This window comes from Triplophysa dalaica, chromosome 19, assembly GCF_015846415.1.
Source record: "Triplophysa dalaica isolate WHDGS20190420 chromosome 19, ASM1584641v1, whole genome shotgun sequence".
Taxonomy (NCBI): domain Eukaryota; kingdom Metazoa; phylum Chordata; class Actinopteri; order Cypriniformes; family Nemacheilidae; genus Triplophysa; species Triplophysa dalaica.
In genome coordinates this window covers 2421111-2449069 of record NC_079560.1, presented here as the reverse complement: position 1 = coordinate 2449069, position 27959 = coordinate 2421111, and the positions used below count along the sequence as shown (strand labels likewise).

Below are 27959 nucleotides of genomic sequence, written 5' to 3'. Positions count from 1 at the left end.
GGAGCGTCGGTTTCAGATAGTGAGCACAGTCTAGATAGTGAAACTACTCCGAGGTTGATGGTAGACCCACGGCAAAAATTCAGTGTATTAACATTTGAACAGCAAGTCGAAATGTTAAAACTGCAACATGATTTGCAAGTGAAACAAAAAACTTTAGAATTGGAACAAGAAATAACAAGGAAAAAATTAGATGATGAATTAGTTCAAAGGAGGCTTGATAACGAATTGGACTGTAAAAGGTTGGAAGCTACACAGAAAGATAAAGATCGTGAGTTGGAAATGAAAAGGCTAGAAAATTTAGAGCAGGATCGTGAGATTGAACGTATTAGGCTGCAATTAGTAGCTGAAGGCAAACTTGGAAAATCGCAACAGTCTGGCCTGGCTGGTATGATTAAATTTCTGCCTAAGTTTAATGAACATGATCCGGATGTGTTTTTTTCGTTATTTGAGAATATTGCGACTGAGCAAAATTGGAGTGATGAGGATAAAAGTATATTGTTGCAAACTACGTTAATTGGCCGTGCTCAGAAGGCATTTGTGGCTTTACCGTCTTCTGAAAAAAGGGTCTATAGTTCCGTAAAGGCAGCAGTGTTAAAGTGTTATGAGCTAGTCCCTGAGGCTTATAGACAGCGTTTTCGATCATGGAAAAAAGCAGAGAAGCAAACGTACGCGGAATGGGCTAGTGAATTAGCCTGTTTTTTTCATCGTTGGCGTACAGCTGAAGAGGTTGATTCTTTTGAGGAGTTGTGTGATCTTATGATATTAGAACAACTTAAGAACACTTTGCCTGATCGCATAAGTACGTACATTAGCGAACATCAAGTAAAAACAGCCGCAGATGCTGCTGTTCTTGCTGATAATTTTTCTCTCATACACAAGACTCCAGCTCGTGATTTTCGTTTGCGTGTTAATATTAATTCCAAAGAAGGTCGCTATGGTCATGTTAATTCGGACACATCGGTGTTTTCAAATTCAATTGCACGTGGTAAACCATCGGATTTTGATTTTAAAACAGACTGTAATTACTGTTTTGGGAAAAATCATTGGAAAAAAAATTGCCCGGTGTTATTGGAGCGTAATAAGGGGAAGGCTGATGGAGGAAAAGTTGGCCTTTGCGCCTCATATGTTCCTGCGGTGCGCTCAGAGAGTAAAGCTAAGAAGATTCCAGTAAAGACATTGGATCGTGCACAATGTACAGTGTCAATTGATAAAAGTTTGAGAAATGTTCAATGTGATGAATTAGACATTTCTGCATCTAGTATAAAGGATTATGCACCGTTTGTCACGGAGGGTTTTGTGGCATTGGTTGGAGACGCACATCGCGTTCCAGTGAAAATTCTGCGTGATACGGGTGCATCAGAAAGTTTCATTTGTCAATCTGTCTTGCCTTTTTCATCGGAGTCTGATTCAGGAAATTGTGTGTTAATACGGGGAATTGGTCTTCAATCATTTCCCGTGCCGCTGCACAACATTCAGTTGTTTTCTGGTTTTCTGAGCGGGGAAGTAACTATTGCAGTGCGTCCGTCTTTACCAATAGAGGGAATCGATCTGATTGTGGGTAATAACTTTGCTCATGACCGTGTTTTTCCTGATCAGGTTTCACCACCTCCTGTGGTTAAGATTGGAGCTTCTCTATTGAATGAGACAGATAAATGTCAAAAAGATTTTCCAGATGTTTTTACGGCATGTGCTGTGACGCGCGCAATGGCGAAGCTGCAGGATGCCAACTCGTCTGATACATCTAAGCACACGTCTACTCGGATATTTATTCCGCAGTTACCAGCACCTTTGTCTCGATCTGACATTGTTGAGGCTCAAAAGAGTGATCAGAGCTTACAGAAATATTTTGACTTGACTGCAGATGACAATATAGATCGCTGTTATTTTGTGAAGGATGATTTGTTGCTAAGAAGGTGGTCACCTAAAGCGGGAACTGATGAAACAGATCAGTTGTGGCAAGTGGTGATGCCTGAAAAGTTTCGTGAAGTGGCACTAAAAACAGCGCATGGGGAAATAGCGGGTCATTTTGGTGTAAAGAAAACATACAATCAGTTGTTAAAACATTACTACTGGCCACGGATAAAGAGGGATGTTGCACGGTTTGTTCAAACTTGCCATGTCTGTCAGGTGGCAGGTAAGCAAAATGTTGTCATAAAACCTGCGCCTTTACAGCCCATTCCGTCTGTTGGTAAGCCTTTCGAGCATTTGGTCATTGATTGTGTGGGCCCTTTACCCCAGTCAAAATCAGGTTGTGTTTATTTGTTTACCATCATGTGCCAGGCGACTCGCTATCCTGCTGCGTATGCTGTGAGGACCATTACTACAAGGTCTATAGTGAAATCATTGTCGCAGTTTATTTCAATATTTGGTCTTCCCAAAATCATTCAAAGTGATCGGGGTTCAAATTTCACATCAAAAACATTTGCAGCAGCTTTGAAACAGCTGAATATCCAGCACAACTTGAGTAGCGCATATCATGCGCAAAGTCAAGGGGTTTTGGAACGTTTCCACGCCACTCTTAAGTCTCTATTGCGTTCTTACTGCATAGAGATGAAACGGGAGTGGGAGGATGGTTTACCTTGGCTATTGTTGGCGGCTAGAGCGGTTGTGCAAGAAAGCACAGGGTTTAGTCCCAATGAATTGGTATTTGGTCACAGGGTTCGTACCCCATTGTCTGTGTTGTCAAATGATCTGGATGTATCTGAACCACCCAAGAGTTTGTCTAATTATGTGTATGGTTTCCGTCGCAGGTTACTTTTAGCATGTAAAATGGCAACCGAAAATTTGACTGATGCTCAAAGGAAAATGAAGCGAAATTATGACCGTAAAGCAGAAGCTCGTATCTTTAGCCCAGGGGATCAGGTGGTGGCATTGTTGCCTATGCCTGGTTCTCCTTTTGGTGCAAAGTATGCAGGGCCATACAGTGTGGTTCGTCAAGTGTCAGAGACAAATTATGTGGTTGCTACGCCTGATCGTAAGCGGGCGACACAGTTATGTCATATCAATTTACTTAAGCCATATTATGCATCGTCACAGTCGCCTAGGTGTACTGGTGAATCATCTGTCCTGGTAGGCATGTCTGTAGCCTCTCCAGAGTTAGAGGACGATGTGCAGGGCCCTGACGATTCCATGTTGCATGCTCGTCTCAAAAATTCAGAGACGTTGGCAAAATTAGAGGGAGTTTTAAATCATTTGGATTTGCAACAGCAAGCAGAATTGAAAACTTTAATCTTTGAATTTCCTTGTCTGTTTTCAGATACTCCGACCTGTACAACTTTAATCGAGCATGACATAGAAGTTGGTGATGCAAAGCCGATCCGTCAGAGGTTTTACCGCACTGGTCCTGATAAGAGTAAAAGTCTGGATGATAGTGTCCAATATCTTCTGGAAAATGGTCTTGCGGTACAGTCGTACTCTAGCTGGGCTTCGCCCTGTTTGTTAGTAAAAAAATCTGATCATACCTACAGATTTTGCACGGATTACAGAAAAGTGAACAGTGTAACAAAAGCAGACTCTTATCCACTGCCTAGGATAGAAGATTGTGTGGATCAAGTCGGAGCAGCTCGTTATGTGAGCAAATTTGACCTGTTAAAAGGTTATTACCAGGTTCCTCTTACTCCTAGGGCACAAGAGATCTCTGCCTTTATTACGCCATCTGGACTCTACTCTTATACGAGAATGGCTTTTGGGTTGCGAAACGCCCCATCCAGTTTCCAGCGGCTCATGAATCGAGTCGTTGCGGGACTTGAGGGGTGCTCTGTGTATATTGATGATGTGGTCTGTTATTCAGACACTTGGACAATCCACCTTGCCCGCATACGTTCATTATTTGAGCGGTTTGCAGCTGCAAACCTTACTGTGAACTTGGCGAAGTGTGAGTTTGCTCAGGCTACAGTGGTGTATCTGGGAAAGGTGGTTGGACAGGGGATGGTTCGGCCAGTGAGAGCGAAGGTCCTTGCCATTGACAAATTCCCACGTCCTGTTACCAAGAAGGAATTGATGCGCTTCCTCGGTATGATAGGGTATTACAGGAACTTTTGCTGTAATTTTTCATCTGTCGTTGCCCCACTAACTAACCTGTTAAAGGGTTCAGTTAAATTCAATTGGACTGTGGATTGCCAACAGGCATTTGAAAACGCTAAGTCTCTCCTGAGTTCTGCACCTGTCCTGGCTGCTCCTAGGTTGGAGGAGTCCTTCCAGCTGCAAGTAGATGCCAGCCAGGTGGGGGCAGGTGCCGTCCTACTTCAAAAGGATGAGAATGAAATAGATAGACCAGTTTCTTACTTTTCTCGGAAATTTAATCGTCACCAATTTAACTATTCAACCATCGAAAAGGAGGCCCTGGCCCTTATTTGGGCACTCCAACATTTTGAGGTTTATGTTGGTGGTGGGTTACACCCTGTGGTGGTCTTCTCTGACCATAATCCTCTTACTTTCCTCTCTTCTCTTCAGAATACTAATCAGCGCCTCATGCGCTGGGCTCTTTTTCTACAGCCATATAACCTGTCTATTAGACACATCAAGGGGTCCGACAACGTCATGGCTGATGCCTTGTCGCGGGCTCTTGATGACTGTTAAGGGGTATTTATTCTCTTCTCCGATCTCTGGTTACTTTCTCCTGTCCCCTGTCTTTCCATTCTTAAATTGCTATCCAGGCGCCAGGATCTGCTGGGTGGGAATGAAAGGGGGGCGGGGGGGGTATAGTTGGGTTTGGGGGGTAAGTAGGTTATTTCTTGTGGGTGCTGTTGCATTGAGGGTGATGAGTTTGGTTTAGTCTAACTTTAGTCTTTCGGAGTAATTGAAAAAAAAAAAAAAAAGGGGTAATGAGTTAAGTCAGTTATGGTAATTCGTTTTTTTAGTATTGATTATGGGAAATGGTGTAATGAGTAGCATTTAGTTTTACAGAGTCCAGTAGGGGTCTCTGTCTTGTGGGGGGAGTGATGTCACGCCCGGCTTTGCCGTGCTGGGTGTGCTCACTCCACCATTGAACAGAAGGTGTTTGGGCGACTCTCTCCTCCCGGGCTGAAGGGGGAGCTGTCTGTTTCCGGTCCATCTGGTGGCAGCTGATTGGCGGAACTGTTTAAAAACCTCTCCTGCTAGTTGCTCTGGGCTCCGGTTTCTCTGGCTTTGCTCGGGCCGTCAGGCTGGCGGTAGCACCGTCCTACTCTTTTTGTCGTTTGTGCATTACACATAGCCTATACATTTTACTGATCTGCACCACACTTTTGATTTGTGTTCTTGTGTTTCTCATTTACTGACTTTTATACATGTAATGATTTAAATTATAATTTCATCGTATAATTAAATGTTTAATAAATTACTTTTGGTTTAACTTTACACCCTGGTGTGGTCTCCCCTTATGTCATTGCTACTGTGAGCCAGGTAGTCGTGACACATAGAGATGTTCCTTTTAAAAACGGCATTCACCTTGAACACACCCTTAACCTGCATTTAGAGATTATGTTGAAGTGTTAAAGCTAAACCAGCTCGACTCGCTACAGGAATGCAACTAACAGCCAGCGGAAGGAATGTAGGACAACAGAGAGAATTTGTTTTGGAGAGGTCACCTTAGTGAAATCGTACAGTAAAGTCGGAAAAGTGTTTGATAAGGTGTTGACTTTGATATCAGTTTTATTTGTTGTTCACTGAATGAAGAACATTGTCTTCGGATTCATGATGAGGACCTGGACAACTGTAACATCTCAATAGCTGATAAATATCAAGTCCCAGAATCTCAAATTCTGCTCAGTTTAGTCAGAGCTTTCCAAGAACTTAATGATCAGAAACTTTCTTCCGTTTCCATACACTTGTAGTTTTAGTGTGAGAAATCACAAAATAAAATTAAAGATAGATTAGTCTGATAGCATAATTAGTAAAAAACAAACAAAACAAATGAAAATAATAATTAATAAAATTTAATTAAACTGATAGCTTTTTTAAATTACAAATAAATAAATAAATAAATAAATAGTTGTAATACACAAAATTAAATTTAAGATGAATTTGACTGATAATGGCGTAATTAATTAAAAAATAAACAAACAAATGAATGAAAATAATAATAAATAACATTTAATTAAACTGCCAGCATTGTTAAATTTAAATCAAATCAAAATAACTAGTTGTTGCAATAGATATCAAAATAATATAGTGAATCTTGAGTCTTTTGGCAGAATTGATCGATTTCTTTGGATGCCAAACATCAAATAAAAACAAAAGAGAGGAACTTGATATCATAGAGAACTGGAAGAGACAAGATAGCCTGGCAGAGGCAATGGAACAAAGGGTTTAGATGAAAAAATAAGAGATAATGAAATTAACAGCAAAAATATTTATTTTAAGATGAACATTCATGAGGGTGATTAGCTGTTCTGTACACTCACACCAATAATTCAACAAAGATTTACTAATAAATTAGGTGACAACCAAACACATTGACCTTTTATCTGACTTAACCATATGATAAATAAATAAATCATCTATTGTGTGTTCTCCTGTACTGGGTTTATCTTCCTCTTGGCTGTTATTCATTACACAAAAGTCGTGTACTTTATAGCACACAAAATAGTTCCCCAAAAGACTCATTTTCATGTTTTATTATTAATATTAGTGATTGAATAATTAATTGACCCTGAAAGTCTTCATTTTAAGAAACTACTGCTGATTTCACACTGTTCTAAATGAGGTTTAATGAGAATTTAAAGATGTGCATCAAGACATTTAATCTCAATATTTAGACTTTCCACGCTTTTGAGCACTTTGCTAACACTGTTTATATTTCTAAGGCCACCAGGAGTGGTTTTTGAGTTAATCTAGTTTGAGTGAATCGGAAATTAAGAATAATTTATAAAATTTATACATAAAACTTAAATATATCATTTATGGATGAATTGCGCATTGAATTTACTTATTTACATATCACCATGGACAACACAAAAAGTGTGTCTTAAAGGGACAGTTCACCCAAAAATGTAAAATGTCACATTGGACCTTTAAGACCTGTGTTAAACCAATCATCAATATTGATGAACACACCTAATTCTCTTCTGAAATAAATATTTACTTGTATGTACTAGTTCAGACACACCCTTCCCTTAAACATTTGCATATGGAAACAAGAAGCGCACATGCAAGTCTATGTAAAACAAAACAATGATCTCATGCTCAAGTCTCAACCAAAAAACCAAACGTCTCATGCTATATTCATGGTCTGTTAAATATTCAGCCAAACATACCTGTGGGAAATAGTGCAGCAAATAACTAATAATCAAAAGTTTAATTCATGTACATATATACACTATTTTCTATGGGCAATGCATTTACTGTATATGCATCATTTTTGGAATCACCTTTTCTTTGCTTTTTCATTGCTTATTATTGGTGACTAATGATTTGTTTAAGAGAACAAATATTCCATGTAATCATTTAACCAGTGAGGTCAACAAAATGGCATGCATAATCATTTTTAAAGAATGAGCAAACGTAGAAAATATAAGTTTAAAATGAAATATAGCACACATTTTAGGACAACCCATGCCATCTACCTCGTCAACTAATAATTTATGTAACAAATGCATTATTGTTTAAATCAAGTATGCTATTATCTAAACAAACAAGCATAGACTTTCATTTGAAAGGCAGTCAAAAAGCGCATAAATACTCATCTACCAGTTTAAATGTAGTGCATGTGTGAATGTTTGCATGCAGTAATGAGACTACCTGTCTCGCCAACCAGGTGTTAAAGTATCCGACGTGTTTTCCCAAATCAATCCAGCTGAAGAACTAAACAAACATCTAGAGCAATAAATCCCACCTTCACTTTAGTCCTGAAAGAACAAGCCTTACGTTTGGAGAACGTCAACTCACTCCACGCTGACCGGGAACGACCGACATCTCTGGTTCCAGCCCTCAAACACAACGACAGATCAAAGGCAACAAAAGCCTGTTCAGATTACTGCCGTCCTCTTAGCCAATCAAAAGAGCCGCAGGGTTAAATGGAAGCTGTTGTGGTGACATCACAGAGCAGGTTCATCTTGTACTGCCCCCAAGGCAAAACTCTCTCTCTTTCTGCTCTTGTTCTTCCACTTTTCCTCGTTCATACTCGGGTTTTTAAATATTGTGAACTGACTTGACTCAGCATTTATTTAACGTTAGTTTTACCCGCCATCACAGTTTCACACACAGATCAAGACTCGGTAAAACAGGTAAAAATCAATGTCAATGTCAATGGTGTAATTGAAAGTGAAAGCTTTAGTTTACCCTATGACTGAGAAGGTGTGCGTGTTACAGGTGAGCAGGTGTTCAACATTAACACTGTCAGGAAGACTATTGGATTGCGGGTGGGAATATATCCATCCTGTTGAACACCTGTCATCATACACCTGTGCGTGTCACCGTCACTATAGAAACGTACAAACCTAAACCTCAGGACAGAAGATTGGGTTTGCATGAGTTGGTTGACCAGGTAAAATATAAAATGGGAAGATAATGTCCTAGTCAAATTTAATATTAGTTAAGAAAATATAACAACACTTTATAGTAGGTTTCATTTGTAAACATTAGTTAATGCATTAGCTCACATGAACTAAAAACAAACTAAACTTTAATACCATTTTTTAAGGAAGAAGTTGTAACTGTTAACCTTAATGAGCAGTGAAGAAATATGAGCAATTCTATTTGCATTAACTTACATTAACAAAGATTAGTAATGGCTGAAAAACAATATTGCTCATTGTTAGTTCATGTTCGCTATTTAGTGTTCACAAAAAACCTCTCAAAGGAATTCGTAACCATTTTACAAGGTGGCTAATGGAGATGAATTGGTTTGGGCTGTCAAATGATTAATCGCGATTTATTGCATCCAGAATAAAGTTTGCTTGCATAATATGTGTACTTAAAAACATACATGCATTCATTAAACATTTATGTATAATTTAAATTAGTTTTAAATATAAATAAATACATGTAAATATTTCCTAATATGTATACAAGTACAGTATGTGTAAAAAATTATTTGCACAGTACACAGTCAAATATTATGAAAACACAAACTTGTTTTTTGGATGTGATTGATCGCAAATAATCGTTTGACAGCCCTAGAATTTGTGAATCTTAAAAAACTTATAATTATTAGAAAGAAGTAATCCTGAAGGCCCCTCCCCATTAACCCTTTTCCTAAACCATAACCGACACTGACACAAAATAAAGGTGTAATAAAACGACCAAATGAGATTATACAAAATAGTTACAAATTCCTGTGAGATTTTGTTCAACCTTGTGTTAAAACCTGCTAAAGTGTACACACGCACACCCAGTATAAACCAGTTAAACGATATTTTGAAGCAATCGTGACCTTTCACAGCCGGCCACCTATACAATAAGAGGATTTGGGTTTTAATACCGGCTTGAGTTTAGCATGCAGCATTCACCTTTACCAAAAGAGACAAACCCTGACATCAAACGGTCACCAAACCTTCTATTGTGAACTCATCTTGTGCATCTACTTCAGTTTTTAGTGCTCGAGATGAAACCTCAACATTCTTTTCAGGATTAAGAACTGCATAATTGCAGAAACATTGTAAATAAATATCAACAGTAAACCATTGCCCGGTGAAAATCGGATACAATAACAGGGCCATACTTACTGAAACACTTTCGTTCTATGCCTTCATCTAATCAACAGGACAAAATAAAGGCCATTCAGTATAAATTCAGTTTGTTTAATGTACAAGACTCTCTCTCTCTCTCTCTTTATCATGTGTACAGTGATCTGGCAGACTACACCGAAACACATTATGCAACATTACAAACAGTGTTACTGCCATAATAGTACTGATCCAGTGTTTATACAAACAAACCAAGGGTGTCTCCTATAATCAAATAGCCCAAACGGCCCACAATAAACCAGCTCGAGGTCTATCAAAGCGTGTGATGACTTTCAGGTGTGATGACTTTAGCTGGCATTCTAAAACGCTGTTTTGTCAGATTTAATAATGTAGAACAAATCCTAGAGATTTACACATAACCAAGCCTTCTTTTATTCTACGGTGCATCTTGGTAAAAGGTGTACGTAGAAGAAATGAACATTTATTCATTTACCGCTTTCAACCACCCCATCAAAGTGCGTTTTAATTCTTTTATACCAACCACTAAACAACACGCGGCATTTTGCAGCTTTCGGGCGCAGCCAACATGTGAAGTCAGACCCACGTGTGTGGTCAAAACCAAACCTCACCCACTGTATTATGTCTTATTAAGGCACGTACCCGGCCACACGCACGCTATGACAACTGTTGAATTAAACACTGACTGGACATGATTAAATCCTTCTTCATTCTGTGCTGAAGCTCGACGCCAGACAGGTCAGATAACACACACACACCTGGAGGCCGTTGCTTTGCACAAGCAACACTAGAGACCAGTCAGACAGCATTTTTTTTTGCAGGGAATGAAATGCGGCCGTGTTTGTAATAGGGATGGGTCAGTAAAGAGTCGATTATCGAGACTGGAAAGATCAGGATGGCTAACTAGAGGGTGACCTCATCTTACACTTAAATGAATATAAAGGAATATCAGCAGAACCTCCTGCCATGCATTTTTTCTTCAAACTTCATGTTGTATAAATTTGTGAAATAACCATTTTATTTTCAAGATAACTGAATGCCTCTCAGCGCAACATGTCACCAGCGTAGAAATCTACATTTGTGTTTATCTATGTTTATCAGGGCACACTATGTTTATGCAATGATAGACAATATAAAAAATTTGAAACGTTTATCTTTACATCGTTCATGTAGCACACTAGGTAGATACATACTAATAAAATGCATAGCAAGTCATTTTGGATAAACACATCTGCCAAATGCGTACATACTACAATTTGCATCACGTATGGTTTTCAAAACTAGCAGGCTGAATTTGGCATACACTCTTTAAAAAAAAGTGCTTCAAAAGGTTATTTGATGCCATTGAAGAACCTTTTGATTCCATAAAGAACCTTAAACAACCTTTCTCATTTCTTCGTTGCGAAAAAAAGGTTCTTCAGATAATAAAAAAAGTAAGAAAGAGATGGTTCTTCAAAGAACCTATGGCTGAATGGTTCTTTGTGGAACCAAAAATGCTTCTTCAATGGCATCGCTGTGAAGAGCATTTCAAGCACCTTCATTCTTAAGAGTGTATGCTGTAAACAATGAGGTGCGTCTTAATTCCGAGCATATCTTGCGTTCCTGTTTGCTCATCTGAGAGACGAGCGGGAGAGAGAATTACGGCCAGGTGTTAGGCGGAGGATCCTGGCATATGAGCATCACTTAACAAGACATTGTTAAATATTTACAACATTCCCGAGCGTCACATAGGGACTGACTGCCTGTTCTCTCTCACTTCTGTCATAAAACAGGTAAGGTTGAGCCAGAGGAGAGAGACGTGTTGTTTTAGGAGAGCCTGTGAACGTGTTTTTCCAAGCATTTACCAAAGTGAACAGACTTTGCAGGGTCATACGCAAACAAAGCTCTAACCAAAATGCTTAAATTACATAACGATCAGATTGAAAGCGGTACGTTTACTGGGGAACGATCATTAAAGTTGAACTTTTGACTGCGTACACGGTTATGAGATTTCGATACGGACATTTCTCATCAAATCCCTTCCAGACCAAATAATCTTCACATTCATTACAGCACTAAGTACATATGCCGTGTTTTTCATTCTCGGAAAGAATGTCCGGAAAACATCCGAGACAAACTGAACTCTTTGGTATAAAACAAATTTCCACATCCAAACATTGCTCTACTAAAACAGCCTACGGTCGTACACAAACAAAAGACATTGACATTTGCACTAATGGTTATATATCTGCCACTGCGATGATTCAGTAAGCACAAATGTGTTTTACATACCTGTCTGAGTCACTTTGTGTCTGCTTTAATGAGTTCCTCATTTAAACTGGACTGAGATCAGTCTGAACACATCTGATCTCTGCAGGCATCTGAACTACAATTGATTAAATTTTCTTTAAATTTGTTAATCCGCCTGAAGCTTTCGACGTGCGATCCCTTCCGCATCTACAAACCCTACAACCCTCCTCCTGATCACCTTTTCGATCGCCTGCACCTGACGCCACCTCTTTCCTTCGACACAGAGTCCCAAGTCCTCTCGCTTGTATAATCCTTCAGAATGGCGAGACGATGATGTCATAGGCCACACAGCGACCGTTGCCGGGCCCAGCCGGACTGTTTGCTGAGCCTGGTGGATCTTTCTTTCTGGCAAGCGAGAGAGATCACATGAGCCGAGTCAACACAGCCATTGACCCGCAGAGGACCATGACGGAACCCAAACTCTCGAGAAAGTGTGTGTGCGGTGTCAGACTTTCCTTTGTGTTTTCTGTCCCTCCTTCCCATCAATGGGTGACCTCTGGACTCACATGCAAATCAACATCCTTCTTCACCAGAATGTGTTTCACCTATAAACAAGCGCACACACACACACTGTATATATTTCAAACATCTCTTGTTTTTCTCATTGCATTGCCTCGCGATCTCTATCTCAGGCTTTTCTCTCTTATCCTACAGTATCATCTGCTATCTCACATGGGCTAGGTTTACATAAGCTTTTACTATGATTAAGATACTGCGATTAAGTTAATACTAAGAATACTGAGATTATATAAATGCTCACACTTCTGGGGAACTAGGTTCATGCCTTTTCCTGATTTGTTTCAAAATGTGTAAAATAAAAGTTCTTAAAAGTCTTCTGCGGTCGTTTCTGACCATCAAAAACACATTCAGCCATAAAATGTAAAACTGTGAGCATAAACCAGCAAATGTAGGTCGGAGGATATCTTAAAGATATTTATGTTATGTTTATAGGGATGGTGAAGTTAAAATATAAGCGTCTTAAACATTTCATTTATATTTTTCAAAGATTCAATTCCACAGACTTTTAAAACTAAACCAACGACTTACGCTTTAGTTCTCATTTTAGCCACATAAACATAGTTTTGTTTTTTAAACACAATTTTGGTTGACATTCTATCTTATTCTGCCTACGCAGTTATGAAGACCTAATGAATGCAGATAAAGTAGCAAATGCTCAACAATAGTTAAAAATGCCTCAAAACAAAATCCTAGAAAAATCAATAACAATTTTGGATCAAGTCTAGTCGAGACACTGAGGCATGAAGCGGCCATTAACAAAGTAACCAATCACCGTCTGCTTTTTACTTGACCTTCACGGGTGGGTAAAACTGAAACTTTACTCTATATCCTGAATAGCTTTCAAAGATTTGTTACCGTGAACCTTGCAAACTTTAGTAAACAAAGCGACTAGTTTTCCTTCTCAAGAGCTCATTGTAACTGCCTGGGAACTCGACTGTTCACCTGTTCACCCCAACTTCTGAAAACTGCATAAAGGCCAATCAAATGTGAGCTTTGTGTTAGGAGAACGACTTTACGATTTTTGTCAGATGCATGACGACTTTTCCTCACGCCTTGTTTCTTTTTCTCTCTCTCTGTGAATCACAATCCATCTTTTTTTTTGCATTTCCCCGTTTATTCACCTCTGATCTGATCTGGAGTCAGTCTGAGTAAACCTAACACCATCCTTACACAAGCAGGTGTTACACAATGCTTCCTTTTCTAACAGCATTACCTGGAGAGGCCTTGTGTAAAATGCAGGCTCTGATGTCATTTTCACATTCTGGCAGGAAATACACTCAATATCAATATTATACAAACACTTTCAGAATCACAGCTTCTAGATGAATACAAATCAAAGGGCTAGTTCATCCAAAAATCTGTCATCATTTTACTTTAAAAATGTGTTCGTTCCAATGAACACAGAGAAAGATATTTGGAAGAATGGAAGCAATTTTTCCTTCTTGGACGTAGGATTTTTTTTTCTTTTAATTCTGTTGAACATATAATGTGATATTTTTAAGAATTTAGGAAAACAAAGAGTTCTCGGGCACCTGTGACTACCATTTAAAGATTCCTACAATGGTAGTACTATGATGTCCCGGAGCTGAAAATGACTAACATTCTTCCAAGTATCTTTCTTTGTGTTCTTTGGAAATGCAATTACATGAGCGTGAGTAAATGATGACAGAATTTTCATTTTTGGATGAATTATCCCTTAAAAGCATTTGAAATATTACATTTTATTATTATTATTTATGAGTATAACTGAACATATAAATGGAATATTGACTTATTAATGATTTTCTAATATTTTTAGCAAACACCACTACACAAAAGCATACATTATACATAACATGAAACAGTACAAACAAGGTAACACTTTACAATAAGGTTGTTTTTGTTAACATTAGTCAATGCATTAGCTAGGATGAACAAACAATGTAGTTTTTCAGCATTTATTAATCTTTGTAAATGCCAATACAATTGTTCATGTTAAGTCAATGTGCATTACCTAAAGTTATAGCGTTTATAAAAATGTAAAAAAAAATGTATTAGCAAACACTGAAATTAACATAACCAAGATAATAACTGGGTTACTTAATGTTGTTGAAATATTGTTAATTATTAATTCATGTTAGATAACGCATAACTGATGTTAAAAAATACAACATTATGTAAAGTGTTGCCTTTAACAGTTTTAATCCCAAATGAGTTAAATGTGCTCGTGTTAAAAAAATGATCATGTTAAAAAAAAGAAAAAAAGAAACTTGAAATCTTTTATAGCTGAGAAGTACAAATTAAGTTTCTTAACTAATATAGATAATTGTTTACTAGAACAAAAATAACAATATAACATGCCATATGTCACTCCTGCCAGAACACAGCCGTCTTTGTCTGGTCTGTGGTCTCCTGTAGACCCTTTCCTAATGTGTGAGAGCTCTCTCTGGGGACCAACTCAGTTCTGCCTGCCCCCTAGAGGCCTTAAAAAACTTCCACCCGTCGCCACGACAACGCTCCACACCTGCTGGAATCACCTGTAGCTCTGGCCTGTATCATGTGTCCAGAACCATTCCCCCGTGCAGACACTTCCTGCTTTTAACGGGTTAACGTTCCAGGGCTCTAATGGAAGAATCATTTCACCAAAAAAACCTGTATGTGTGTTTCTTTATCAGAAGGAAAGTGTTTTCTATTTTTAGTCGTGTTAAACACATCCACCCTGCTGTGCTAATGTTGATAAGGGCAGTGCCAGGCCAGTTTGGTTCCAGCGTGTCAGTTTAAGTGTCGCGCACCCCTTGTATTTAGATTGCAGTAAGTATGACGGCATACATACTGAGAAAAAGTTACTCGCCCTCTTCAACCGATTGTTTAGAATGTGTGTTTGTGCTACATTTCCAACATCATACCCATGATTATATAAATACTGATGAAACAACAACGTAAGCTAGAAAGGGGCTGTGCATTGCACTGATTTTAACCTGTTTTTGGGTTCTTATCATAAGAACTGTAGATCAGAACGATCTGTTTCATAAACTACTAATCTCATCATAACACCTGTACAAGAATGTAAATAAAAGTAAAACTTTCATTCAGATAGAATGAGAGACTCACACTAACATCAACATCAAGAGATTTTTAGATTTAAAGAGCTCCAATATGATGCAATCCAGGGGATATTGGACATTTAAAGGGATAAATGTAGTTCACCCATGAAGGAAAGGTCTTTAGTTTAGCTGCAGAACACAAAAGATATTTCAAAAAATGCTTCCTATTGACTTCCACTATGGACACAAAACCACAAAGACATTTCTCCGAATATCTTCTTTTGCGTTCGACAGAAGAAAAGAAAAAGATTTGTTTACAGGTTTTGATTGACATGGGGTGACTAAATGATGACAGAAGTTTTATTTTGGGGTACTCCCTTTAAATGATCAAAGCTGTTTACGAAACATTTCGAAACACCTGAAACCGTCTTACCTGCGCACTGTGAGATGCAGCGTTTTGTAAGATCCTTTCACGAGAGAAATGGCCTCTTGTCTCCATCCGCTCAACTCTACATCATTAATAATGACAACCTCATCTCCCAGCTGTAGGGGGTGCTGTAACAGATATGCCTTTCCACCCTCCTCTACCTGTGAAAACACACACATACACAAACAGGCCGTGAGAGCTCTGTACAATAATCCACGGAGGCTACGAATGATCTACGACCAAAATTAAAAACACATGGACACACACAAACACACAGAGCCCCAGTAAAACCCGCTCAGAATTCAAAGAATGTTTTCTTTGGACCTTCTCTTCTACACATTTAGAGTCTCTAGACACTAATATTTTCTTATAATCTCTCGCCCCGTATCCAGCGGACGATGTCCCACGTTACAAAAGCTCTGCGGTGCATCCAGTCAACATATCATTATATACCTGAAAAGACACATTCATTCACTCTGTTCCTGCTCCTGAAAGACACAAAGAGCACAAGGCATTATTCATGCAACGGAAATCTAATGTTTAGATATTTCCACCACAAAGAAACCTTTTTGTCCAAGCAGCATCTCACAGAGGACAGAATTTTTTATAGATAAGATTGCTCTTAATTGTTAAGATTATGAAAAGTCTTGGGGTGTGACACTGAAATATTCACACTGGAAACAAATTTTTAGCATATTCAAGATTGATCTAGAATGATCTAGACAGCTAAGAGTTAAATCAACTGGTTTTAGACTTGTAAGAGGAATTGAACATATTAAGTTATTCGACATGTAGGGTATTGCCAGTTAAAAGTGGAAAGTGGAGACAGTCACTGTTATTTTTGAAGAGCAGAACGTATTCTTGTATAAACATGTTAGGAAATCACGTCTTCCAACCCTAACCATTAAGTTCCTCTAAAACCAGAGAAAAATAATAGATTGATAAGAATCTTGTTAAAGCCCCTAGCACTGAACCAAACCCTAAAATCTCCAACGGAGAAGACTAAGTTGTAACCAAATAAAATAAGATCTCTTTGATATCTCAATTATTTCTCCTATACATCATTGAGATTAAACGGAGAAAAAAGCTTTTGCTCAGATATTTCTCCTAAGAAAGTGACCCCAAAATCTCACAAATGTCTCCAGTAAGGCCGTTGCACATCGAGTCGGAAATTTGCGTCCAAAATTCGGACTTCGTTCCAATTTCTGCATTTTTTGCATCTGTAGCAAGCATTTAAACTCTTTGCACATACAGTCCGAAATTTTCGTATGCATTTTTTCGTATTTTGTACGGTGTCTCTGAATTGCTATAAAAGGCCACTCAAAATGTTTGCTACGGATGCGAAAAGCGCAGAAAATCGAACATGGTCCTAATTTTTTTATGACGGACGAAAATATCGAAGGCAGTGTGTAAATTTCATTGAAATGCTAATTTCAGACTCAATGTGCAATGGGCTTTAGAAGCGTTTTGAAAATTCAGAGACACCGTACAAATGAGCACCAAATACGAAAATGTCGGACTGTTTGTGCAACGACCTTTAAAGTTTCAATGGAGATGTGAACTATGTCTCAGACTGAGCTTAGATTTGTCAAGTCTTCAATCAAAAGTCAATATCGCTGAAGATCTCAACATAAACTCAAACATTTCTCACCAAATTTACCCAAATCCAGATTATTTTACCTCACAATCAACATTTATTTGACTACTTCGTCCTCTTCGTGCATTTCATATATTTTCTTAATTGTTTCTCTTTTTATTTCTCCTTTTAAAATCTTAAAAAGTTGATACTCAAATGAAGAAACTTTTAAATCTCCCGAGCTATAAAATAGCAACTTCTAAGAAATACAATTTCCTTTGGGAATCAATTCCTATGTCACACCAATAAGTCACACCTACTGTACTTAGAACCTCAGATATTGCGCCCAAAAGGGAACCTTCCATAAACGATTTCAAATAACAAAGTGCCTGTAGGGTGATTAATAACCAATAACTGTCCTGGCAGATGTCCAAGCAAATTCTTCCAATGACTTATAGGATTTGAACTCTGGTTTATTGTAAGCATTCTTGAACCGCAGAGCGACTCGAGCCAAGGAAAATAAGCCCGTCAGGAAGCCCTTTCAAGATAACCAAGAACAAACTAGCATTTCACGATCCTTTAAAAGACACACATTTAGGAAGTGTTCCTGATTGTCTATCGCTTCCTGTCGAAACCTGTCTTTCGCTCGGCAACACTCGTTCACAAAGGACGGCCGTGACATATTCAGAATAATCGTACGAGCGAGCATGTCTTCCTTTTCACCGGTTATTGAGCGTAAAGCCTGGCAGATGAATGAAAAGACGGCGAGCGGAGATTTACTTAACACTCGGCCTCAGGGTCGTGAATAGGAGTGTTTAATTGTAGATGTGCTGCCAACCAGTGACAATGAATCCATTAATATGTAACTGAACAAAGTGTCTAATTCTCTTAACCTTATTTTAACCCCCGACTTCCTGAGGTTAGGTCGCTCTCGGCTCGCCGTCTTCTCTCGCCAAACAGTAAACATCATGTAGCGTTCTGTAATGGACGAATAAAAGAGCAGCTTCACAGTAGAGGCTAAATCAGTATTCAAGACTGCGTAAAGTACGACTGGAATTGCAGTCGTTTCTCTCGTGCTTTTTTGATCATCTCTCTTTTGTTGTTTTCCAGGCTAGCAGGGCTCTCGCGAATTCCGTAGCCGACATTCCGCGCTCTCTCTCTATTCGTTTTGGGACTTTGCCAGAGGCCTGGGCTTTATACTGCCCTGCTTTCAAGAAGATGAAGGGGTTAGGACAGTGTGTGGGGGGGGGGAGAGATTTTGGCTTTTATTACACTTGATTAAAATAGTTTCTAAAAACAAGAACTGGATTATACCCCAAACACATCACATAGCAGTATGATCAGGGAAGAGAGAACAAAAAAGCGATTTCTCATAAAATTGAGAGAATTATTGATATACAGCAAGAGCTATAAAATAGCTCAGGTGATTCATTCTGGGAAGAATAGGATGACAAATGTTTAACTTCATAACGGAATTTGTTGACTTTTGATGATGGACTTTGGTATCTTGGCAAATCGGCGCACATCTATTACAAATCTGAGACTATGTTTGAAAGATGAAAGGTACAATAATATCGACATGTTTAAACTAAAATGTATTAAAAAAAAAATACTGTTGATACCGAGAAAACCAGATAATTTCGGAGTTCACTTTGACAAATTGATTTTAATAGAAAAATAATGTAAAAAGTTGTTGTCTCAAAGGGTTTAAAGGGCACTTTTTAAAGGGTTTAAAGGGTGTGTGTCTACTAAATACATTGATAAAATATGACAATTTGTTATATGAAATCCAATACGATAATGCATAAAGTTGGTCAAAACCATTCAAATTAAATACAAATATTTAAAAATGGAAAATTATCTAAACAACGTTCATGTTTCACATACTTCCCTAAAAAAGAAAGCCCCACTCTCTCGGTCTCAATTTCTCTGCTATCTGGGATGACCTAAAATTTTAGTTTTTCATGTCTTGCAGCCCTAATCCATATCAGTCAACCTTCACTTTCTAGGATGGATTGTATGCAAACTGAGAGAGTCTATCACAACAACAACAACTGGCTGGTGCTGACCACCCCACCAACACTCCCACGTCTCTCAAGAACAGATCAGCGTGTGTGGTGCTGAAAGAACCCCCTCAGTGATATTTACACCACCCATACGCCCTCATACTTCACTTTTTCTCGCTCTCTTTCACCCAGTCTCCCATCACTGTCCCACCGCACACCCATCTTTCTCTCCCTGTCTCTCTCCTCACACACAAGAGCCTCTCGAGACCCAAAGCTTCTCTTCATCCTTCTGTCTTATCTCGTGTTTCGGCCGGGCGTCTTAACCGCGCTCTGGGGCGGTATTGTTGCCGAGGTAATAGTGACAAGCTCTTAAAGGGGGAGTGAAGGGCCACGGCTGTTGTTTGCGTCCTGCTCACTATTCAGCACAACACACTTTACAGCTCACCATGACACACAACAAACTGCTCACTATTGTAAACCAGACACCGCTCTACAACACGCAACAGAAAGCAAGCTTTCAGGGCAACAAGCATTACCGCACAAAAGAGCTACACCAGAGATAAAACAGCAGACCTCTTTGTTGAACACTGTTTGCGTTGGCACGTAAGTGTTTGCGTTGAGATAAACCCATTACCTGAAAATTCAGTTCAACGCAAATTGTCGCGTTCTGCATATAACAAATTGCTAAAAAATGATGATAAAACAGTCATTTTTTAATTTAAATTTATAAAGGTTTGGAATAACTTGATGGTGAGTAAAGGGTGTCCCTTTAAGGCTGATAGTACAAAAAGAAAAGAAAAAAAACTCTCTTTCTGTCAACAGGTACAGTATTGTTCTTTTGTGGAAACTAGTAGCTTGGTATTAGCACCTGTTGTGTTATTGCTCTTGTATGACATTGCTTTATTTCTCCCTTAACTCTCTGAAAGTCGCTTTGGATAAAAGCATCTGCTAAATGACTAAATGTAAAAATTAGAGGGGGTCGATAAATGTCAATATATTGAAAATACAATTTAATGAGTGCAAATGAGATTTGATTGAAAAATTCGTAACAATTAATTTAACTTTAAACACTTCATTTTAAGTAGTAGCTATGCATAAATAAGACAAATTCAATTTGAAACGATTTGAATTTCATCAAAATGGGCAAATATCAATATACACTAATATACAAATAGATGAGAATACATAATACACGCTCTGATTTAAAACATAGTCATGCTACATTTTCATGCCATCCGAATGCAAACAGGGATTCATTCAGTCAAAGTGTGTATCCAATCTGAACGTGGATTGCCTACTCTTGAGAATTTTTATATCAGGATTAACCGAGCATGCAATGTCAGAATTAAGCTGTGGCTGTAAATACCATTCTTTATTTTCTTAAAAACATCTGTTTTGGGAATGTACCAATATGTTTAAATTTTTTGGTTAATAACGATAACTGATAATTTTTTAACATTGGAAGCCAATAACCCATATATTGAACGATATACAAAATCTAAACATTCATATAAAATTCCCTAAAACTGAAACAAAGGGAAAAAGTGGACAACTGCTTTTATTTGAAAACATTGACAGGGTAACCATTAGTTCTCTTTTCCCCCTGAAAATCATGTACCAAGCCTACTTCGCACTAGTTAACAATTCTTTAACCTTCAAACATTTATTTATTTATTTAATAAACCAATTAAAGATGTTCTTCCAGAGCGATCCAGAATTTTTTTATTAATAGCCACATGTCTAACAGGTCTCAAGACAGAAAGCAATCTGACAGCAGTCTGATTCAAACAATATGCTTTTGTTCCTTTAATTTAATACTGTACCTACATCAACAATGTTTTGCAAAGAAAATGCTCATGACAGAAAGACAGTACTGTACTGTATGTTAACTGCGAGCAGCGTGCAGCTGAAGAAGTTTAATCAGAATCAATTATTTATCGGCTATATTATATCAGCCTAAATTTGATCTCCTCTGTTGTATAAACAGAAATCGATCACAATGTTTTCGGATGAAAACTAGGGATGCAGGATAAATTATTGGCCATATCGGTTTTGACCGATAAATGGTCATTTTTAATGTTATCTGTATAAGCCGATACCGATATGGACGATAATTTATCGTGCATCACTAGTTTTCATCTGAAAACATTTTGATCGATTTCTGTTTATACAGCAGAGGAGAGCAGGTAGCAACAGAACATACAAACCGAGGTAAGTCCTAGATCTTATTGTCATGGTAGCAGCAAAATCACAAACTATCTGGATATTTTGTGTTGTTTTTCCGAGAGGCCAGAGAGATTGGAGTCGGGCGGAGGAGGACATTACTCAAGAGCACAAATCCAGAACACCAAAAAAGGCAGGATGGGGATCTCCTCAACTTCTGCCTCTTCAGACTAACATTACATCCAAGAATTTCTCCCTGTACCAAATCGAATTTCCAATTTTGGGGGGAAACCTCTTTTCATAAAGTGTTTCTTCAGAAAAACACCAAAGAAGATACAGGGATCTGCAGATCTATTTGTAACATCAATAAGCACACGCTAGGCAACTCAATAACATTACACAGCCAAGAACGTTTTATGAAACAAAAGTTCACAAACTTTGAAATCAAAGTGACTCAGTACGGATGTAATATAGTATAAATCACAGGAATAGACTCAAACCTCTTGAAAATTGAGGATGGGGCTAACTGTAACATTAATACTCCCTTATGAGACCTTCTGGGATCAGTTACTAGCTCCAGTACTGGGATCTTTTTAAGACACCTGCTGATGTTCATGCCAAAATTATTACAAGATTATTTGTCTTCATAAAAAAACAAGTGCAGAGCATTTTCCCCACATTGATCATTCGCTGTCTACCACAGGCATTGAGCTCTGACTTTGGACCGCCGTGATTCTACAGTTTGTAATCTCTCAGACTGATGAATTTCACCCAGACGCAGACGCTGCACAACAGCGATGCAACTTATCAAGGGAAAAGTCTTTAACCCCCACAGTGCCAACAACTTAACTGGTTTTCAAAGAAACATCTGAAAGCAAACGGTGTGGGTGTGTGTTTCTATGTAAGAAACAGGGAAGTAGGAATTCTCTCTAAAAGGCCAAATCTGTGCCTGTGCTTTAGGGGATGTTTTCCTTTCATTCCAATGTGTCTCCTTGACACCAGCGATTAGCTGACATGACGGATCAGCACTGATGTAGTTTAGATCACGAGATCGGACTTACAGCCGCACTGGATTCAGTCAATTTGACTATGAACCCATCAACATCAATACGACAGTGGTGTCGTTGCACAAATGTCCTTACCATGCACAACAAATAACCAGATTCAGATGCTGTTTGTCATTGCTTAACAATAAATTATTGTGACTGTACGCTGCTACAGGACACCACACGTGTATAAATTACGATTCATTTCTTCAGCGCTTGGAAGGAAGTGAGTTGTTTTCTGTTTCACAAGAACAGTTACATGTAGTAAGAATCTCTAATAGCTTGTTCAGTATTATTGCATTAGTGGAGAAAGCTAATTCCGGCTACACAATATACCTTATCCCACAACATTTCTACCATTGACATGAATGATATCGAGACGTGTGCTACTATATGCAATCAAATTTATCATAAAACAGACTGAAAATCAATTGACGTCGTCCAGAGTGATATCTTGAGACAAAGACATAAAAAAAGACTTGGGGCTGAGCTCTTTAGACTGACCACCTTCTCTTTCATCCCTTCAAATTCAGCCAAACAACACCATGTGCTGAAAACAACCGAAACAGATGATCAACTCAACATAAAATGAAGCATTTTCAGACACTCACTTAAATTGAAATGGACAAAGTATGAAAAGAATGGTTGTTTCCAAATGTTTATCCACAACAGAACGCAACAGAAAAACAAAATCGGATGCTTAAACTAGTAGAGGTACTGTAAACATCTCTAGTACAATAGAAGTGCTCTGCTCTATTATTGCTGAGGCTCCAGCTGTGTGGGAGACATTCACCGTCAGCCTGTGAAATACGTGTTTTGTTAAAGTAACCGGTCAAAATGTGTTATTCACGCTGGTCTGGGTGTCACACCAAGAATCTGACCCTGTACTCAGCAATTAAAGTCAAGATAACTGAAGGACGCTTTCATAAGAAGTTTCTGTGACATCTGGCCCATTCGCTCTACATGTGAAATCCCTTCATTACACTACACGTGGTGTTTTTCTAATGTAAATAATGTCAATATTATATGTAGAGTAATATGATTATTATGAGATTACAATTTGTCGTCCACCATTAGACCCACTTAAAAATCAACATTGAATCTGGAAACCAACTTACGTTTATCCATTAAATGCCATCATAGCTAAGAGCTCACGGAGGTAAAGCAGCAAAGTCCATGCAATTTAATGTTTAGTACAATGCAATTAAATAAAGGGATACTTCACCCAAATATGAAAATTCTGCCATCATTTACTCAGTTTCGAGTTGTTCCAAATCTGTATACATTTCTTTGTTCCGATGAACACAGAGAAAGATATTTGGAAGAATGCTGATACCAGTCTACCATATCATGAAAAATTCAATGGTAGTCAAAATTGCCCCAGAACCGTTTGCTGTCCTACATTCTTCAAAATGTCTTATTTTGTGTTATACAGGACAAAAAAAAAGTATAAGTTATGTTTCCTGCTATGGGAATCAATGGGGGGCCAAGATCTGTTTGGTTATAAGCATTCTTCCAAATATCTTTCTCGGTGTTCAATAAAAAAAAAGAAATGTATACAGATTTGGAACAACTCGAAGATGAGTAAATGGTGGCATAATTTCATTTTTGGGTGAAGAATCCCTTTAATACGTTTTAAAGTGACATCACAAGATTTCATTCATACTTCTCCAACTTTCAGATACAAAAACGCGAAACTTTTCACTCTCTGGGGTATCGAATGACCTGTTGACTGTCAGCTTGTAACCCATCTGAGGGATGGAGCTGTTATATTCAAGTAAATCGGAGACGTTGTTCAGTTCAGTAAGGCGATCTCTCGGGTACTTTACCTTCGATATGATTAACGGCTCGCCGTGTTCAAGTCCACCTTTCAGCGTGAAACCCCAGGGCGCACCGCCCTTCAACTCAGCCTGGACGAACACGAACGTCCCCTTATGGATCACGGAACTGCTGCTGTCTGGAATACTATTATCCATAGCTTGAATGTGGGAAAGTTGTTGTTCAGTCAACGGAAAAAAGGAGAGAAACGATGCCCCGAGGATGTTTCTTCTCGATGAAATCAGCGCACGTCAAAACTTCACACACGGGATGAATCATTTCCTCACTTCGTTTGGAATCGCGGCGTAAAGTTACGATCCGTTTCGAATCCCGGCCGGTCCGAGCACCTTCTTGTCCATCCTACCTGTCGGACGGATGAAATATCGACCTTTCAACTTTCAAAAATTTACATTTGCAAATCAGCAGCCAAATCTAATTCGCAGTCCCACTTTCACGGCCAATGGTCTGCTGCTGGAAACCCCGCTTGTCAGCTCGCAACCGCTTCCGACTTCGTTTTTACATCACAATAGAATTTGATACATTTCACTGCGTCCACAGAAAGAACGAGAGCTCGCGCGCCGAGATTCCTGTCAAACAACGCAAAAACTTGACGTGATCGTTAAACTGGCTTCTTCTCGAGATTTAAAAGTGCACGTTACTAAGTAAACTCTCCTTGCTTGTCGATGCGCTGAAACTCTCCGCAGGCACGGATGAGGGAGTCTGTGGTCGACCCCCCCACCCCACTAACTCCACACACGGTTCATCGGAATGGTGACTCAGCGCGCATGCGCGGACCGCGCTGTTCCTCGGCGTAACTCTCAAATCACGTACTCGTGCTGCATGTTATGACCGAAACTGAAGCTTATCATAATGGAGTCAAATCAGCACTTCGACTCACGACCCTCCCACTTTATTTAGTGAAAACCGAACAGACTCACATACACAGCCACAAAGTCTCATATAGCTGAATGTGTGTAGTGAAGTGTGCTTTATTATGCACCTTCGTGTTTTGTAAAAACGCACAAATGCTTACCCGGAGTTTAGCAGCTCAGGAAGGATTTCTTGTCTCATAGACAATTCTATCATGTCAAATATCGTAAAGCTTGTGTAATGGATTTTAACATTGATCATCTAGCATGTGGTCCATTAAACTGATAAACATGACTGAAAGATGTGTCTTTTTTACAATACACCTGTCTGATAGCCTCAGGACCTGTTTATCGTACAAGAGCACGCGCATCGACGCGCCCTTTTGAACCAATCATGTAAAGATTCGGATTTCACGTGCCTTAGGAGGGCGGGGTTTTGGTACGAGGCCGTGTGTGTTTGAATGGGGGTAAAAGCATCCAGATAAATATAGTTGAATGAATTCATAGTGACATTTTAGGGTGTACTGTTAAAATAGTATTATGTTATTATTTGACATAGTTTGATCTGTTGAAGATCACATGTTAATGTATTTTTACTTGTAGGCCATTGTATTGATTAAAAACATTAGGCCTGGTGTGGTTATCTGATAAAACATGTTTCTTCACATAATGATCAGGTCATACAAAATGAAATCATTGCAAGCATTTAAAAAACCCTTCATCTTTACAAAAGCACACCTGCGGTGCAGTACAACAGGTGTGGCCGCTGTGCTCAGCAGCTTTAAGACACATCTGAACATGTTTACCAATGACATCATAGCAAGAAGTAATTTCCTGATATCGCCTAACTTACAGGACAATGGGGTGATTGTAAGGACAAACTAACAACAATAACAACACACAAAACTTGTTAAGAATGACACGTCCATGTCAGACCCTTTCTTCTTTTCTCCATTATGTTATTTCACTCCAATCATCTTTTATTACTGTGATTATCACATCACTGGATTGAGGTCTCTACTTATTCACAGAGTATTTAACAGACAGCATTTTAAAAGTGTTATGTTTTCCCATTTTTACAATTTTTGTGTATTTGTTTACAGGGGCAGAATGTTACATTGATAAATGTTATAGTGATAAAGAATGATTTAAAGCAATAGATATGTAAGATGTTAAATAATGGCACCGGCTTGAAGTTTTCTTGGCTCTTTATTGCATTGATTAAACTTTTGGCACATATAAATCATAACGCAGTGCTCACTAAATCATTCCCTCCCAGAGCTGAAACACAAGCATTCTCCCAGACATCAGGACTGGGGGGGGCTTGATATAGTTTGCAGGACAGCGAAATAACACACACGTCAGAAAAAAAACATTATGAGTGTTATAACATATTACGACCTTCGGAGGGCGCCAAAACACAAGTCTAAACAAAACTTTCAAAGTCTGGACTGATTTATAGATGTCTGGGTGGTCTATCTGTTTCTAGACACTGTAAAACAATAACTCTGAATGTTTAAAGTGTTTGACTTAATGTGGGTTTTGATGTTTCATTTGATTAAAATGTTTACGGGAGCAAATAATAAACCGTGTCGCTGCAACAGGCAGTTTGTTATTTTTATACACATACAGCATTGTGAGAAGGGCTCAAAGTTTGCCAATAAAACTGTATCACATTTTTTTTTGAAGAGCCCCATAACAGCGGCTGTATTTATTTTCAGTGCCCTAGTTACAAAAGACAAACAAAATCATAATATACAGCACAGAAAGCATGTATATAAAAATACACAAACTATAGTAACGCAAAATGCACATTTTGAGTAATTTACTTATGAATGTTTACACGAGAATGAGACATCATAAGACCTCAGTTTACCACATTGTTCCAGAAATGATGTTCTTCTTGTGTTGCAAATTACAAATACATTGCTGACAACTCCAAAACTATGATTTAAATGTGATTTTTAATTGAATGTTTATTTTAATCTGTCTAGGCTATATTTCAATAAGTATGGGGACATGTTTTAGGGCTAGTGAGAACTTAGTTGGTGATCATTTTATTAAAATAAAAAATAAAATTTAACATACACAAAAGGAAAATCTCAGATTTATGTAAATGGGGAAATTGCCAATTTTTTTACTGACGAAAGAAAAAAATGGGGGCAAGTTTGAGATTCTAGGTCTCATGGCACAGATTTTTTAAGTTCCTTCCAAACTCCAGCTTCCACCATGTTATACTTAAACACTATGAAAACTTAATAAGTAAAAAAGCATGTGTGAACATATACAGAACAGAAAATCGAAGGTGTGACAGGAGGTGAAAACAGAAGTCTGAAATAGCGTGATCAAAGGTTTAAGAGTTTAATCTTCTCTGGATGAAGCAGGTGTGAAAATAGCAAATGCACAAAAGTCTGTCAGTGCTCTTAATTTGTTCCGTTACTCGGCTGTCCAGAGAAGCTATTTCTGTGATCTGGCCTCTCATACTCTATCCTTTTATAGCACAGCATTTGAATGGCAACAGCAGTCATGGGGTTATGGCAGTATGAGAGCGAGATATGTTTTATTAATAGTCTCAAGTGCAGTGAATTTTCCATTAAAGC

General features: G+C 38.4%; 1 protein-coding gene across 5 annotated transcripts in view; it reads right to left on the bottom strand.

Annotated features, from left to right (window-relative positions):
• The window catches only part of shroom3 (shroom family member 3), a 45626-nt gene extending 20372 nt beyond the window's left edge, over positions 1 to 25254 (bottom strand). Inside the window, exons 1-2 of one of the 5 annotated variants that reach the window (XM_056730650.1) lie at positions 24502 to 25254; positions 15888 to 16042 (exon numbers count right to left, since the gene is read on the bottom strand). In XM_056730650.1, coding sequence (XP_056586628.1) covers positions 15888 to 16042; positions 24502 to 24648 — 302 coding nt within the window. In that variant the 5' untranslated portion in view covers positions 24649 to 25254. The other 4 variants (XM_056730653.1, XM_056730652.1, XM_056730655.1 and 1 more) reach the window with 4 other exon arrangements.
• Between the last annotated feature and the right edge of the window lie 2705 nt (positions 25255 to 27959).